At 41.5% G+C, this 12,666-nt stretch overlaps 1 protein-coding gene across 1 annotated transcript in view; it reads right to left on the bottom strand.

The window, feature by feature from the left end:
- LOC126457748 (peroxidase-like) overlaps positions 1–12,666 on the bottom strand; it is a 289,734-nt gene that overhangs the window by 52,782 nt on the left and 224,286 nt on the right. Inside the window, exon 10 of the mRNA XM_050094300.1 lies at positions 11,719–11,846. Coding sequence (XP_049950257.1) covers positions 11,719–11,846 — 128 coding nt within the window. The remainder of the gene's footprint in view (positions 1–11,718; positions 11,847–12,666) is intronic.

The raw sequence follows: 12,666 nt of genomic DNA on the forward strand, positions 1-12,666 counted from the left end.
CAGTATTTATAGATAGAAAATGAGAAGGTAACATTCGGTAATATGCGCTAGTACTCGAAAATATCATCTCAGTGAGATTGAAAATTCAGAGAGTCTGCTCGCTTTAATGAACTAAATATAACCAACACACTGTTTTTAAAGAAGAGAGGTCTACATAAATACACATGTCTGCATGAGGCCACAGATCTTTCATTGATTATATAATAGCAAATAGAAGTCTAGCTTATGGGTAATAGACATGGAAATATATTGGGGCAGGAAGTGAGTACGGACCACTATCTTGTTGAATCAAAGACCCAACTGTTGGAAAGATGGAAAAAACAGAACAAGGGAAGAATGAAAGAAACACAAACAAAATCTTGAACGTGCATGTGCTTCAAAAAAAGAGCTTACGGAATCTACATCAGTGCAGGTTAGCTAAGTTAGTCCAACAGACATCATCAAGGGAATATCTAAATCAAGAATGAAAAACTATTAAAAATAACATAATACAGTTCGCTAAAGAAGTACTAGCTGAAAAACCCAAAGGAAAAATAAATTCTGAAACGAAGAGATAAGAGAAGCCGTAGAAAATAAAATAAATAGAACATGTAGAGAGTTCCTGCAGAAACAGACTGAAGAAGCTAAAGAATGATATAATTAAACCAGAAATGAAACAAAAAAAAATAGACAGCCACATAGATTTTCATGGGGGTAGACTTATAAGCAAAGTCAAACATGATATTCACGGTAGAGAGGAAGTAGCATATAAGCTTATCTGCATCTAAAAAGAAGAGGCAAAGATACTGCAACTGTAAATATCATTCTTCAGAAGACTGGATAAATCATTGTAAGAATTCATGGTTTAATCAGGATGCAGAAGAGGCAATGGAAGGAAAGGCAGAAAAAGGGACGACTCTAACAGATTTGATAGAACCAATACAGGTATTGAAGGAAAAAATGGAAAAGCAGGTGGATCAGATTGCATTAACTCACAACTGTTAAGACATAGTGGACATTTCTAGGATTCAGTATGCTCCGTCTCTATAAAATGTGTTAACGTTCAGGTGAAACCTCAGACGGATGAAGATGTGCTAAAGTTGTTTCAGTGTTTAAAAAAGGAGACAAAGTAACACAACTACTTATTGGGGAATCTGTCTTATGGGTGATTATTGTAAACTCTACAGCAGTATAGTTAATGAAAGGCTTCGAAACATCTCTGACTCAGTTTTATTAGAGCACCAAGGAGGCATCCATAAAGGAAGATCCGGTAGCAACAGTGTTTTCATTCTAAAATAAGTCACGCAAAAAAGGACGAGAACTAGCGTTTATCGACTTTGAGAAAGCACGACCAGGTAATCACACAGGACAGTGGAGACAAATTATAAATAGCGGTACACAGACCAAACAGGATCTGAAGATATAAAAAAAACAGCTTCTTTTTTACGAAAACCATGTAAGGACTAAAATAAATATCAGTAACAAAACAATAGACCAAGTGTTCCGCTTCGAGTATCTAGGATACGACGTAACTTTTTAAGAAGAGAAAGACACAAAGAAGAAAATTTACACTTATCAACATATATGTGGCACGATACGAAGCACATTAGAGTGTAAAAAGAGAAGCGAAACCTAAATGAAATTTTATAAAGTCATAGCACTATTCACAGGACTAGTATATGGAGCAGAAATTTAGACAGTATGAGCAAAAGACATCAGAAATGAAGTTCTTTTGAGCAGTGAAAGGCAATACATGAGAAGACAAAATAAGAAATGAAGAAATAAGGAATGAACTGAGGCTACAGCAGTTAACTGAAAAGTAATCCAACAAAAACAGTATCGGAAAAACCATTCATCGCGTATATCACCTCAGAGAATCCCTGGATCAGCAATGGAAACCAACCCTACTGGAAGAAGGAGCGTGGAAGGCCGAGGAAGAGATAGCTAGGCCGGAACCGGCCATAAAGCCTAATCCTCCGCTATCGGTTGGAGAAATGTAGGGTCCCCCTGAAGTGGTTAGGCGTGCACTACACGCCGGAAGCGGCTACAAGGGTAGCGGAGTACGTGTGGAGTGCGCATGGGGGTTTTTTAGGTTAGAGAATTCCCTCCCTAGGCCCGACAAGACGCCTCCTGAGACGCGGCAAGGTAGGAGTAGGCAAAATGCGACAGGGAATATCAATATTAACGTGCTAATAGTAAACTGCAGGAGCGACTATAGAAAGGTCCCAGAACTGCTCTCATTAATAAACGGTCATAACGCCCATATAGTACTTGGGACAGAAAGTTGGCTGAAACCAGACGTAAACAGTAATGAAATCCTAAACTCAGATTGGAACGTATACCGCAGACACAGGCTGGACAGTGAAGGGGGAGTCGTGTTTATAGCGATAAAAAGTGCAATAGTATCGAAGGAAATTGACGGAGATCCGAAATGTGAAATAATTTGGGTGAAGGTCACGGTTAAAGCAGGCTCAGACATGGTAACTGGATGTCTCTATAGGCCCCTGGCTCCGCAGCTGTTGTGGCTGAGCACCTGAAGGATAATTTGGAAAATATTTCGAGTAGATTTCCCCACCATGTTATAGTTCTGGGTGGAGATTTTAATTTGCCGGATATAGACTGGGAGACTCAAACGTTCATAACGGGTGGCAGGGACAAAGAATCCAGTGAAAGTTTTTTAAGTGCTTTATCTGAAACTACCTTGAGCAGTTAAACAGAGAACCGACTCTTGGCGATAACATATTAGACCTTCTGGTGACAAACAGACCCGAACTATTTGAAACAGTTAACGCAGAACAGGGAATCGGCGATCATAAAGCGGTTACTGCATCGATGGCTTCAGCCGTAAATAGCAATATTAAAAAAGGTAGGAAGATTTTTCTGTTTAGCAAAAGTGACAAAAAGCAGATTACAGAGTACCTGACGGCTCAACACAAGAGTTTTGTCTCAAGTACAGATAGTGTTGAGGATCAGTGGACAAAGTTCAAAACCATCGTACAATATGCATTAGATGAATATGTGCCAAGCAAGATCGTAAGAGATGGAAAGGAGCCACCGTGGTACAACAACCGAGTTAGAAAACTGCTGCGGAAGCAAAGGGAACTTCACAGCAAACATAAACATAGCCAAAGCCTTGCAGACAAACAAAAATTACGCGAAGCGAAATGTAGTGGTAGGAGCGCTATGCGAGAGGCTTTCAATGAATTCGAAAGTAAAGTTCTATGTACTGACTTGGCAGAAAATCCTAAGAAATTTTGGTCTTATGTCAAAGCGGTAGGTGGATCAAAACAAAATGTCCAGACACTCTGTGACCAAAATGGTACTGAAACAGAGGATGACAGACTAAAGGCCGAAATACTAAATGTCTTTTTCCAATGCTGTTTCACAGAGGAAGACTGCACCGTAGTTCCTTCTCTAGATTGCCGCACAGATGACAAAATGGTAGCTATCGAAATAGACGACAGAGGGATAGAGAAACAATTAAAATCGCTCAAAAGAGGAAAGGCCGCTGGACCTGATGGGATACCAGTTCGATTTTACACAGAGTACGCGAAGGAACTTGCTACCCTTCTTGCAGCGGTGTACCATGGGTCTCTAGAAGAGCGTAGCGTTCCAAAGGACTGGAAAAGGGCACAGGTCAACCCCGTTTTCAAGAAGGGACGTCGAACGGATGTGCAGAACTATATACCTATGTCTCTAACGTCGATCAGTTGTAGAATTTTGGAACACGTATTATGTTGGAGTATAATGACTTTTCTGGAGACTAGAAATCTACTCTGTAGGAACCAGCATGGGTTTCGAAAAAGACGGTCGTGTGAAACCCAGCTCGCGCTATTCGTCCACGACACAACACAGGGCCATAGACACGGGTTCACAGGTAGATGCCGTGTTTCTTGACTTCCGCAAGGCGTTCGATACAGTTCCCCACAGTCGTTTAATGAACAAAGTAAGAGCATATGGACTATCAGACCAATTGTGTGATTGGATTGAAGAGTTCCTAGATAACAGAACGCAGCATGTCATTCTCAATGGAGAGACGTCTTCCGAAGTAAGAGTGATTTCAGGTGTGCCGCAGGGGAGTGTCATAGGACCGTTGCTATTCACAATATACATAAATGACCTTGTGGATGACATGGGAAGTTCACTGAGCCTTTTTGCAGATAATGCTGTAGTGTATCGAGAGGTTGTAACAATGGAAAATTGTACTGAAATGCAGGAGGATCTGCAGCGAATTGACGCATGGTGCAGGGAATGGCAATTGAATCTCAATGTAGACAAGTGTAATCTCAATGTAGACAAGTGTAATGTGCTGCGAATACATAGAAAGATAGATCCCTTATCATTTAGCTACAAAATAGCAGAACTGGAAACAGTGAATTCCATAAATTATCTGGGAGTACGCATTAGGAGTGATTTAAAATGGAATGATCATATAACGTGATCGCCGGTAAAGCAGATGCCAGACTGAGATTCATTGGAAGAATCCTAAGGAAATGCAATCCGAAAACAAAGGAAGTAGGTTACAGTACGCTTGTTCGCCCACTGCTTGAATACTGCTCAGCAGTGTGGGATCCGTACCAGATAGGGTTGATAGAAGAGATAGAGAAGATCCAACGGAGAGCAGCGCGCTTCGTTACAGGATCATTAAATAATCGCGAAAGCGTTACGGAGATGATAGATAAACTCCAGTGGAAGACTGCAGGAGAGACGCTCAGTAGCTCGGTACGGGCTTTTGTTAAAGTTTCGAGAACATACCTTCACCGAAGAGTCAAGCAGTATATTACTCCCTCGTACGTATATCTCGCGAAGAGACCATGAGGATAAAATCAGAGAGATTAGAGCCCACATAGAAGCATACCGACAGTCCTTGTTTCCTCGAACAATAAGAGACTGTAATAGAAGGGAGAACCGATAGAGGTACTCAGGGTACCCTCCGCTGCACACCGTCAGGTGGCTTGCGGAGTATGGATGTAGATGTAGATGTAGCTGTAGATCCTGAGTTGGCAGAACAAAAAGTAGAAGAAGAAGTAAAACTCAGCATCACGCTCAAACCCTGTAACACGATTCTGGCTTTGTGACACAGATCGTTATCCTGCTGGAAGATACCATCACCATCGGGGAAGATACCAAGCATGAAGGCAAGCAGGTGGTCCACAGTAATGTTCATGTAGTTCTCTGTTCTCATGGTGCCTTTTATTACTATCACAGGTCGCATGGAAGCCCAGGTTAACGTCCCCCATAGAATAATACTGGCCCTATTGGCCTGCGTCCGTACCGCAGTGCATGTTTTGAACATCCATTCGCATGCGTGACTGCATATCTGGCCCTGCTGTAGCAAGGAACGTGATTGATCCGACCGAGCCACACGTTCCTATTGATCCACGTTCCAGTCTCGATGAACACGTGCCCTCTACAATCATAATTGATAATGTCACTATGAGAACACGTAGGGACCGTTTGCTGCAGATCCCCATGTTCAACAACGTACACTGAACGGTGTGTTCCGAAACATGTGGTTGTACCAGCATTGTAACGTGTTGCCATAACTCACACAGTCAGCCGCCTATCGTGCCTCCGAACTCCAAGTTCCGTGACGAGACGAGGACGTCCCACACCTTGTCTACTCGTGGTTTCACTGACCTTAAACGACCCTCCATAGATGCTTACAATGGTAGCACGTGAACAGCCTAATGGTTCCGCTGTTTCCGAGATGCTCGTTCCAAGGCGCTGGACCATAACGATCTGCACAAGCGACCTTTGATAAAAGTGCTTAGTGGATTTCCCCGTCTTCATCCCTTATTGTCGGTAGAATGATTCCCTATGTATCTCTGCTCCGGTTATACACTTTTGTTTCCGCGTCACGTGCCCGCGACAACAACAAGCAGCTTTGAATTTAGCGGTGGGCAGAGGTAATAATTTGTCGGCTCATCAGTGTACACTGAGGTGACAAAAGTCATAGGGTACCTCCTAATATAGTATCAGATTTACTCTCGCCCGGCGTAATGCAGCAACTCAACGTGAAATGGAGTCAACAAACAGTTGAAGTCCCCTACAGGAATGATGAGCCATGCTGCCTCTGTAACTGTACATAATTGCGAAAGTTTTGCAGGTGCAAGATTTTGTGCACGAACTGATATCTCTATTAGGAACCGTAGATGTTCGATGGGATTCGTGTCGGGCGATCTGGGTGGCCAAATCATTCGCTCGATCTCTCCAGAATGTTCTTCAAACCAATCGTGAACAAATGTAGACCGATGACATGGTGCATTGTCATCCATAAAAATTCTGTCGTTGTTGGGGAACATGAAGGTCTGAATGGCTGCGAATGGTCTCCAAGTAGCCGAATATAACTATTTACAGTCAATGATCAGTTCAGTTGGACGAGAGGTCACAGTCCATTGCATGTAAACACAGCTAATACCATTTGGAGCCAGCAGCAGCATGCATAGTGCCTTGTTGACAACTTGTGTCCATGGCTTTCTGGAGTCTGCACTACACTCGAATCTCACAATCAGCTCTTAACAAGTGAAATCAGGAGTCATCTGACCGGGTTATGGTTTTCCAGTCGTCTAGGGTCCAACCGATATGGTCAAGAGCCCAGGAGATGTGCTGCAGACGATGTCGTGCTATTAGCAAAGGCTCTCTAGTCTGTCGTCTGCTGCCATAGCCCATTAATGCCAATGTAACCGTACTCTCCTAACGGGTATGTTCGTCGTAGGTCACACATTGATTTCTGCGATTACTTCACGTTGTGTTACTTCTCTGTTAGCACTGACAACTCTACGCAAACGCTCCTGCTCTCGCTTGTTAATTGAAGACCGTCAGCCACTATGGTGTCCGTGGTGAGAGGCAATGCCTGAAATTTGGTGTTCTCGGCACATTCTTGGCACTGTGGATCTCGGAATATTGAATTCCCTAAAGATTTTCGAAATGAAATGTCCCAAGTGTCTAGCTCCAACTATCATTCCGCGTTCAAAGTTTGGTAATTCCCGCTTGCAGCTATAATCACGTCGTACACATTTTCACATGAGTTACCTGAGTACAAATGACATTTCCGTCAATGCACTGCCCTTTTATACCAAGTGTACGCGATATTATCACCATGGCCATATCGCTACACCTAAGTCTATGTCTCTCGTCGAGCAAGACAGGGTGCTGTGCACTACAACTTGTTTCTAGTCTCTTGTCCGGAAACCAGTAGTTTTAACTAACTAGCTCTTAAGAACTTTCAAACACTTTCGCCCTCCAGATCGCGGCAAATATATGGATACGTACCTCTCCTTCGGAAGGTGACCGGAACCTTAACACCCGAGGAGCATAAAAGATAGAGTGTCGCCACACAAGGAATATTTGTAGTTTTTATTTTGCTATGCAAACGTGGATTTATTTCGGCGCCGCTTCATATATCTACGTAACGTTTCGTACTGGGGTTTGGATTTTATTCTTCGTCGTTTGCGGAATTGTCTATTTCGGTATTATCTATGTTTCAGGCCTCGCTTTAGACTTTGTCCAGATTGCGGTACTGTAGCTAAGTTATTTAAGAGCTACTGTTTGTGAGTGTGCATTTTTTGACGAGATTATTTGTTGGATTGCTGCATGCACTCTATGATGCTACTCTGTTAAGTATTCAAAATGTCTGTTTGGGGGCAGGCTTATTCCCATCGACTACTGTGTCTATGCTAGGCAACAAAATATTGGCTGAGATAAATCATCACTTCTCAATACGATAGCGACAAAAAATGTGTTATGTGTGAACAATCCAGACTCATACCGTGGCGGTGTTGAGGAGGAATGTGGGGTTAAATTGCATCAAGTGCTGCAACGAAACTGTAATGTAAGCCACCAGAGTGCTTCTTGATAAAAGCATCACAAAATGACGATTGAGAGAGGGACTGACTTTAAAACACAGACGTAATGTAGACAGGTTAACAAACTTTAGCGGCCTAGAAACGCTATGAGTAGCTTTCCTCCGCCTCTTCCATCTCCTCACCACCACCACCACCACCACCACCATCATCAGGAGCCGCGGTCATTTGTCATTCACTACTAGATTTAGATCTCCTGCAGTATTCTTTTTAAATTAAAATCGTCAGCATTTCACATACAAGTTTTCCTTTTCTTCTCCTTTTTTTGTTGTCAGTTCATCTTTCACTAGCTTGTTCTCTAGGTCTCTTCTTATCATGAGTAGCCCAATGCACATTCTTCTCAGTCCATCTCCCACTGTTTTATCTCGCTATGTACCCAGCCTCCCAGCCTTTGTAATTCTGTGATAACATCAGCTCCTGTATTTTCGCTTATCCATTTCTGTGTTTTCTAGTCACTTTTTGCATCGCGTGTTAGGCAACTCTCAATGTTTGAACTGTCAGTGCTTTTAACGTCCACTCCGGTTAGTCGATACTGGCAGTGTACACTACCTAATCGAATGTATTTGGACATCTGTTAGTGGGATGCAAAATCACACAAATTTGAAGGTTGTAGATTCAACTAAATACCTAAGAATTACAATTGTGAACGACTTGAATTTCAACCGTCAAATAAAAAATACTGTGATGGAGGGTCCTTACCAGATAGGACTGACGGAGGGCATCGAAAGCTCAAAAGGGATAGCTCGTTTTGTGTTATGGCGAAATAGAGGAGAGAGTATATATAGCTGACACCCACATACATAAGGAGAAATTACCATCGTAATAAGATAAATCAGAATTATAAAGCAAACAATCCTGTCGGAGGAAAATCCGCAACTGAGCATTATTCCAGAGTAACTTCTGGTAGAACTCTAAAGGAAAAATTTAGGTGTTCATTTTTCCCGCGTGCTATTCGAGAGTGGAAGGGTCGAGAAATAGCCTGGAAATGGTTCTATGAAACCTTCCGCGAAACACATTAGTGGGATTTGCAGAGTAGTCATGTATATGTAGGTTTATGTTCACCTCTTTTGACCGTTAAGCAGTTATCGTATTATGTGAGCGAAATCTACACATCTCGGCTGTGATTCGTAAACCTGTAACGCGCCGGATGCAGTTATTATGACTACTAGACGTTATTTTTAGTGCGATAAAGGCAATTTTATTAAAAACATATTTGAATGAATTACATCTAATGCTCCAAGCGACAATGTGATGACACAGTTGCTCAAAGGTCCAAAGAAAACTTGAGTTTGATTTCAAACACGTACCCGAATCATACGATAATAGTTGGTGGTGACTTTAATTTACCCTCGATATGTTGGCGAAAATACATGTTTAATTCCGAAGATACACATAAAATATCATCCGAAATTGTGGTAAACGCATTCTCTGAAAATTATCTCGAGCAGTTACTTCATGAGCCCACGTGAATAGTAAACGGTTGTGAAAACACACTTGACCTCTTAGCAACAAATAATCCTGAGTTAATAACGAGCATCAAAACCGATTCAGGGACTAGTGAACGCAGGGCTGTCGTAGCAAGACTGAATATTGTAATCCCCAACTCCTCGAAAAATAAGCGAAAAATATACCTATTTAACAAAGCAGATAAAAATTCACTTGAAGTCTTCCTGAGAGACAATCTCCACTAATTCCAAATTAATAATGTAAGTGTAGACCAGATGTGGCTCAAATTCAAAGAAATAGCAATTGAGTGATTTATACCAAATAAATTAACAAACGACGGAGCTGATCCTCCTTGGTACAGAAAACGGGTTAGAACACTGTTGCAGAAACAACGAAACAAACATGCTAAATTTAAACACATGTAAAATCCCCAAGATTGGTGATCTTTTACAGAAGATCGAAATTTAGCGCGGACTTCAAAGCGAGATGCTTATAACAGTTTCCACAACGAAACTTTCTCTGGAAACCTGGCAGAAAATCCAAAGCGATTCTGGTCGTATGTGAAATATGTTAGCGGCAAGAAACAATCAATGCCTTCTCTTCGCCAGAGCAATGGAGATACTATCGAAGACAGTGCTGCCAAAGCAGAGTTACTGAACACAGCCTTCCGAAATGCCTTCACAAAAGAAGACGAAGTAAATATTCCAGAATTCGAATCGAGAACAGCTGCTAACATGAGACGTAGAAGTAAATATCTTCGGAGTAGTGTAGCAACTTAAATCACTTAATAAAAGCAAGTCTTCTTGTCCAGACTGTGTACCAATTAGGTTCCTTTCGGAGTATACTGATGCATTAGCTCCATACTTAACAATTATACACTACTGTTCGCTCGACGAAAGATCCGTACGCAAACACTGGAAAGTTGCACAGGTCACATCAGTATTCAAGAAAGGTAGTAGGAGTAATCCAGTAAATTACAGGCCCATATCGTTAACGTTGATATGCAGAAGGATTTTAGAACATATATTGTGTTCGAACGTAATGAATTACCTCGAAGAATACGGTCTATTGACACACAGTCAACATGGGTTTAGAAAACAATGTTCCTGTGAAACACAACTAGCTCTTTATTCACATGAAGTGCTGAGTGCTATTGAGAAGGGATTTCAGATCGATTACGTATTTCTGGATTTCCGGAAGGCTTTGGCACTGTACCACACAAAAGGCTCGTAGCGAAATTGCGTGCTTATGGAATATCGTCTCAGTTATGTGACTGGATCCGTGATTTCCTGTCAGAGAAGTCAATTTTGTTGTAATTGACGGAAAGTCATCGAGGAAAACATAAGTGATTTATGGCGTTCCCCAAGGTAGTGTTATAGGCCCTTTGCTGTTCTTTATCTATATAAACGATTTGGGAGACAATTTGAGCAGCCGTCTTCGGTTGTTTGTAGAAGACGCTGTCGTTTATCGACTTAATAAAGTCATCAGAAGATCAAAAGAAACTGCAAAACGATTTAGAAGAAATATCGGAATGGTGCGAAAAGTGGCAGTTGACCTTAAATAACGAAAAGTGTGAGGTCATCCACATGAGTGCTAAAAGGAACGCGTTAAACTTCGGTTACACGATGAATCAGTTTAATCTAAAAGCCGTGAATTCAACTAAATACTTAGGTATTACAATTACGAACAATTTAAATTGGAAGGGATACTTAGAATATGTTGTGGGGAAGGCTAACCAAAGACTGCGTTTCATTGGCAGGACACTTAGAAAATGTAACAGACTTACTAAGGAGACTGCCTACACTACTCTTACCCGTCCTCTTTTAGAATACTGTTGCGCGGTGTGGGATCCTTACCAGATAGGACTGACTGAGTACATCGAAAAAGTTCAAAGAAAGGCAGCACGGTTTGTATTATCGCGATACATGGGAGAGAGTGTCACAGAAATGATACAGGATTTGGGATGGGCATCATTAAAAGAATGGCGTTTTTCGTTGCGACGGAATCTTCTCACGAAATTCCAATCACCAACTTTCTCCTCCGAATGCGAAAATATTTTGTTGACACCGACTTAGATAGGAAGGAACGCTCACAAAGATAAAATAAGGGAAATCAGAGCTCGTACGGAAAGATATAGGTGTTCATTCTTTCCGCGCGCTGTACGTGATTGGAATGATAGAGAATTGTGAAGGTGGTTCGATGAACCCTCTGCCAGGCACTTAAATGTGATTTGCAGAGTATCCATGTAGACGTAGATGTAGATGTAAAATTTCACCTTACAAAGCGGGCTGAGTCAGCGAAAAATTCGTGTCAGCACAAGAACAGCGAGAATGCAGTAGAAAAAGAAAGTAAATAAGTCATCCACTTGACAGTGAATGGGCGCCAGCGGAATGTTGTGCGCCGTATGTAGAGCGCGACGGCCTCTGACCTGGAAGAGCGTCTCGTCGTCCCAGTGGGGGTTGACCTGGGCCAGTCCGTTGGCGAGGCGGTTGTGCTCTCGCGCCATCAGCGTGTGCATACACGCCAGCACCAGCTGCTCGTTCACTCGAATCTCACCTGCAACCAAGGCGCATTGTTGCTTTCTAAACAAAAATGCAATCAAAGATTTCACATCCAAATTTTAGTTATTTACTGATCTGCTTTATTAGAGTTCGTTGCGTAATAAATTTTGCGGAACATATAACTAAAAAACTATGGCTTTGTTTCTTTCGTAAACATGTAAAACAGAATTTTTGTAACAAACGCAAATATGATGTTCCAATACCAATAGCAATCGTATACTCTCCACTCACAAATTTGTAACATCTCTAGCTGCTAATATACTGTTTTCTAACAGTGTTGATTCTTCAAGTAGCCTATGAACTTTATGGGCTTATTTCATCATTTTATATGGTCTGCGGTGGTAGAATGAATAGCACACTCAATCTGTGTAGCAACAGAGCAAATGGTGAGCAAGAGATCGTATTCGCACTACAAAAAGTGTCTGGCAATTTACTGACGGTAAGACATTCTGTCAGCCATACTGAATCCCTTATCTACTCAATCCCCTATCAATGGAAAATTGAGGTTGGAAAAATGGAGATCCCTAATCCAACAACATTGGTTGACTTACAAGTGACAGAGGTGTTTGATCCTTTTTAAGAATATTATCACGTAGAGGTCTGATAACTTATTACACTTTCAAAAATTTATAAGAAAGTAGTATACTCCAGGGCTGTTTTCGACAGCTATTCACATATCAACTGTCATCTTAAAAATAATTATGTTCTTTAATTATACTGATGAAATACATTAAATAATACAAGTAATTTTATAATTACCTACTGCCACCTCTACAAAACAGATAATTAAAGTCTATTTATCAATCATTAATATT

The sequence above is a fragment of the Schistocerca serialis genome, chromosome 1 (genome assembly GCF_023864345.2).
Source record: "Schistocerca serialis cubense isolate TAMUIC-IGC-003099 chromosome 1, iqSchSeri2.2, whole genome shotgun sequence".
Classification (NCBI taxonomy): Eukaryota; Metazoa; Arthropoda; class Insecta; order Orthoptera; family Acrididae; genus Schistocerca; species Schistocerca serialis.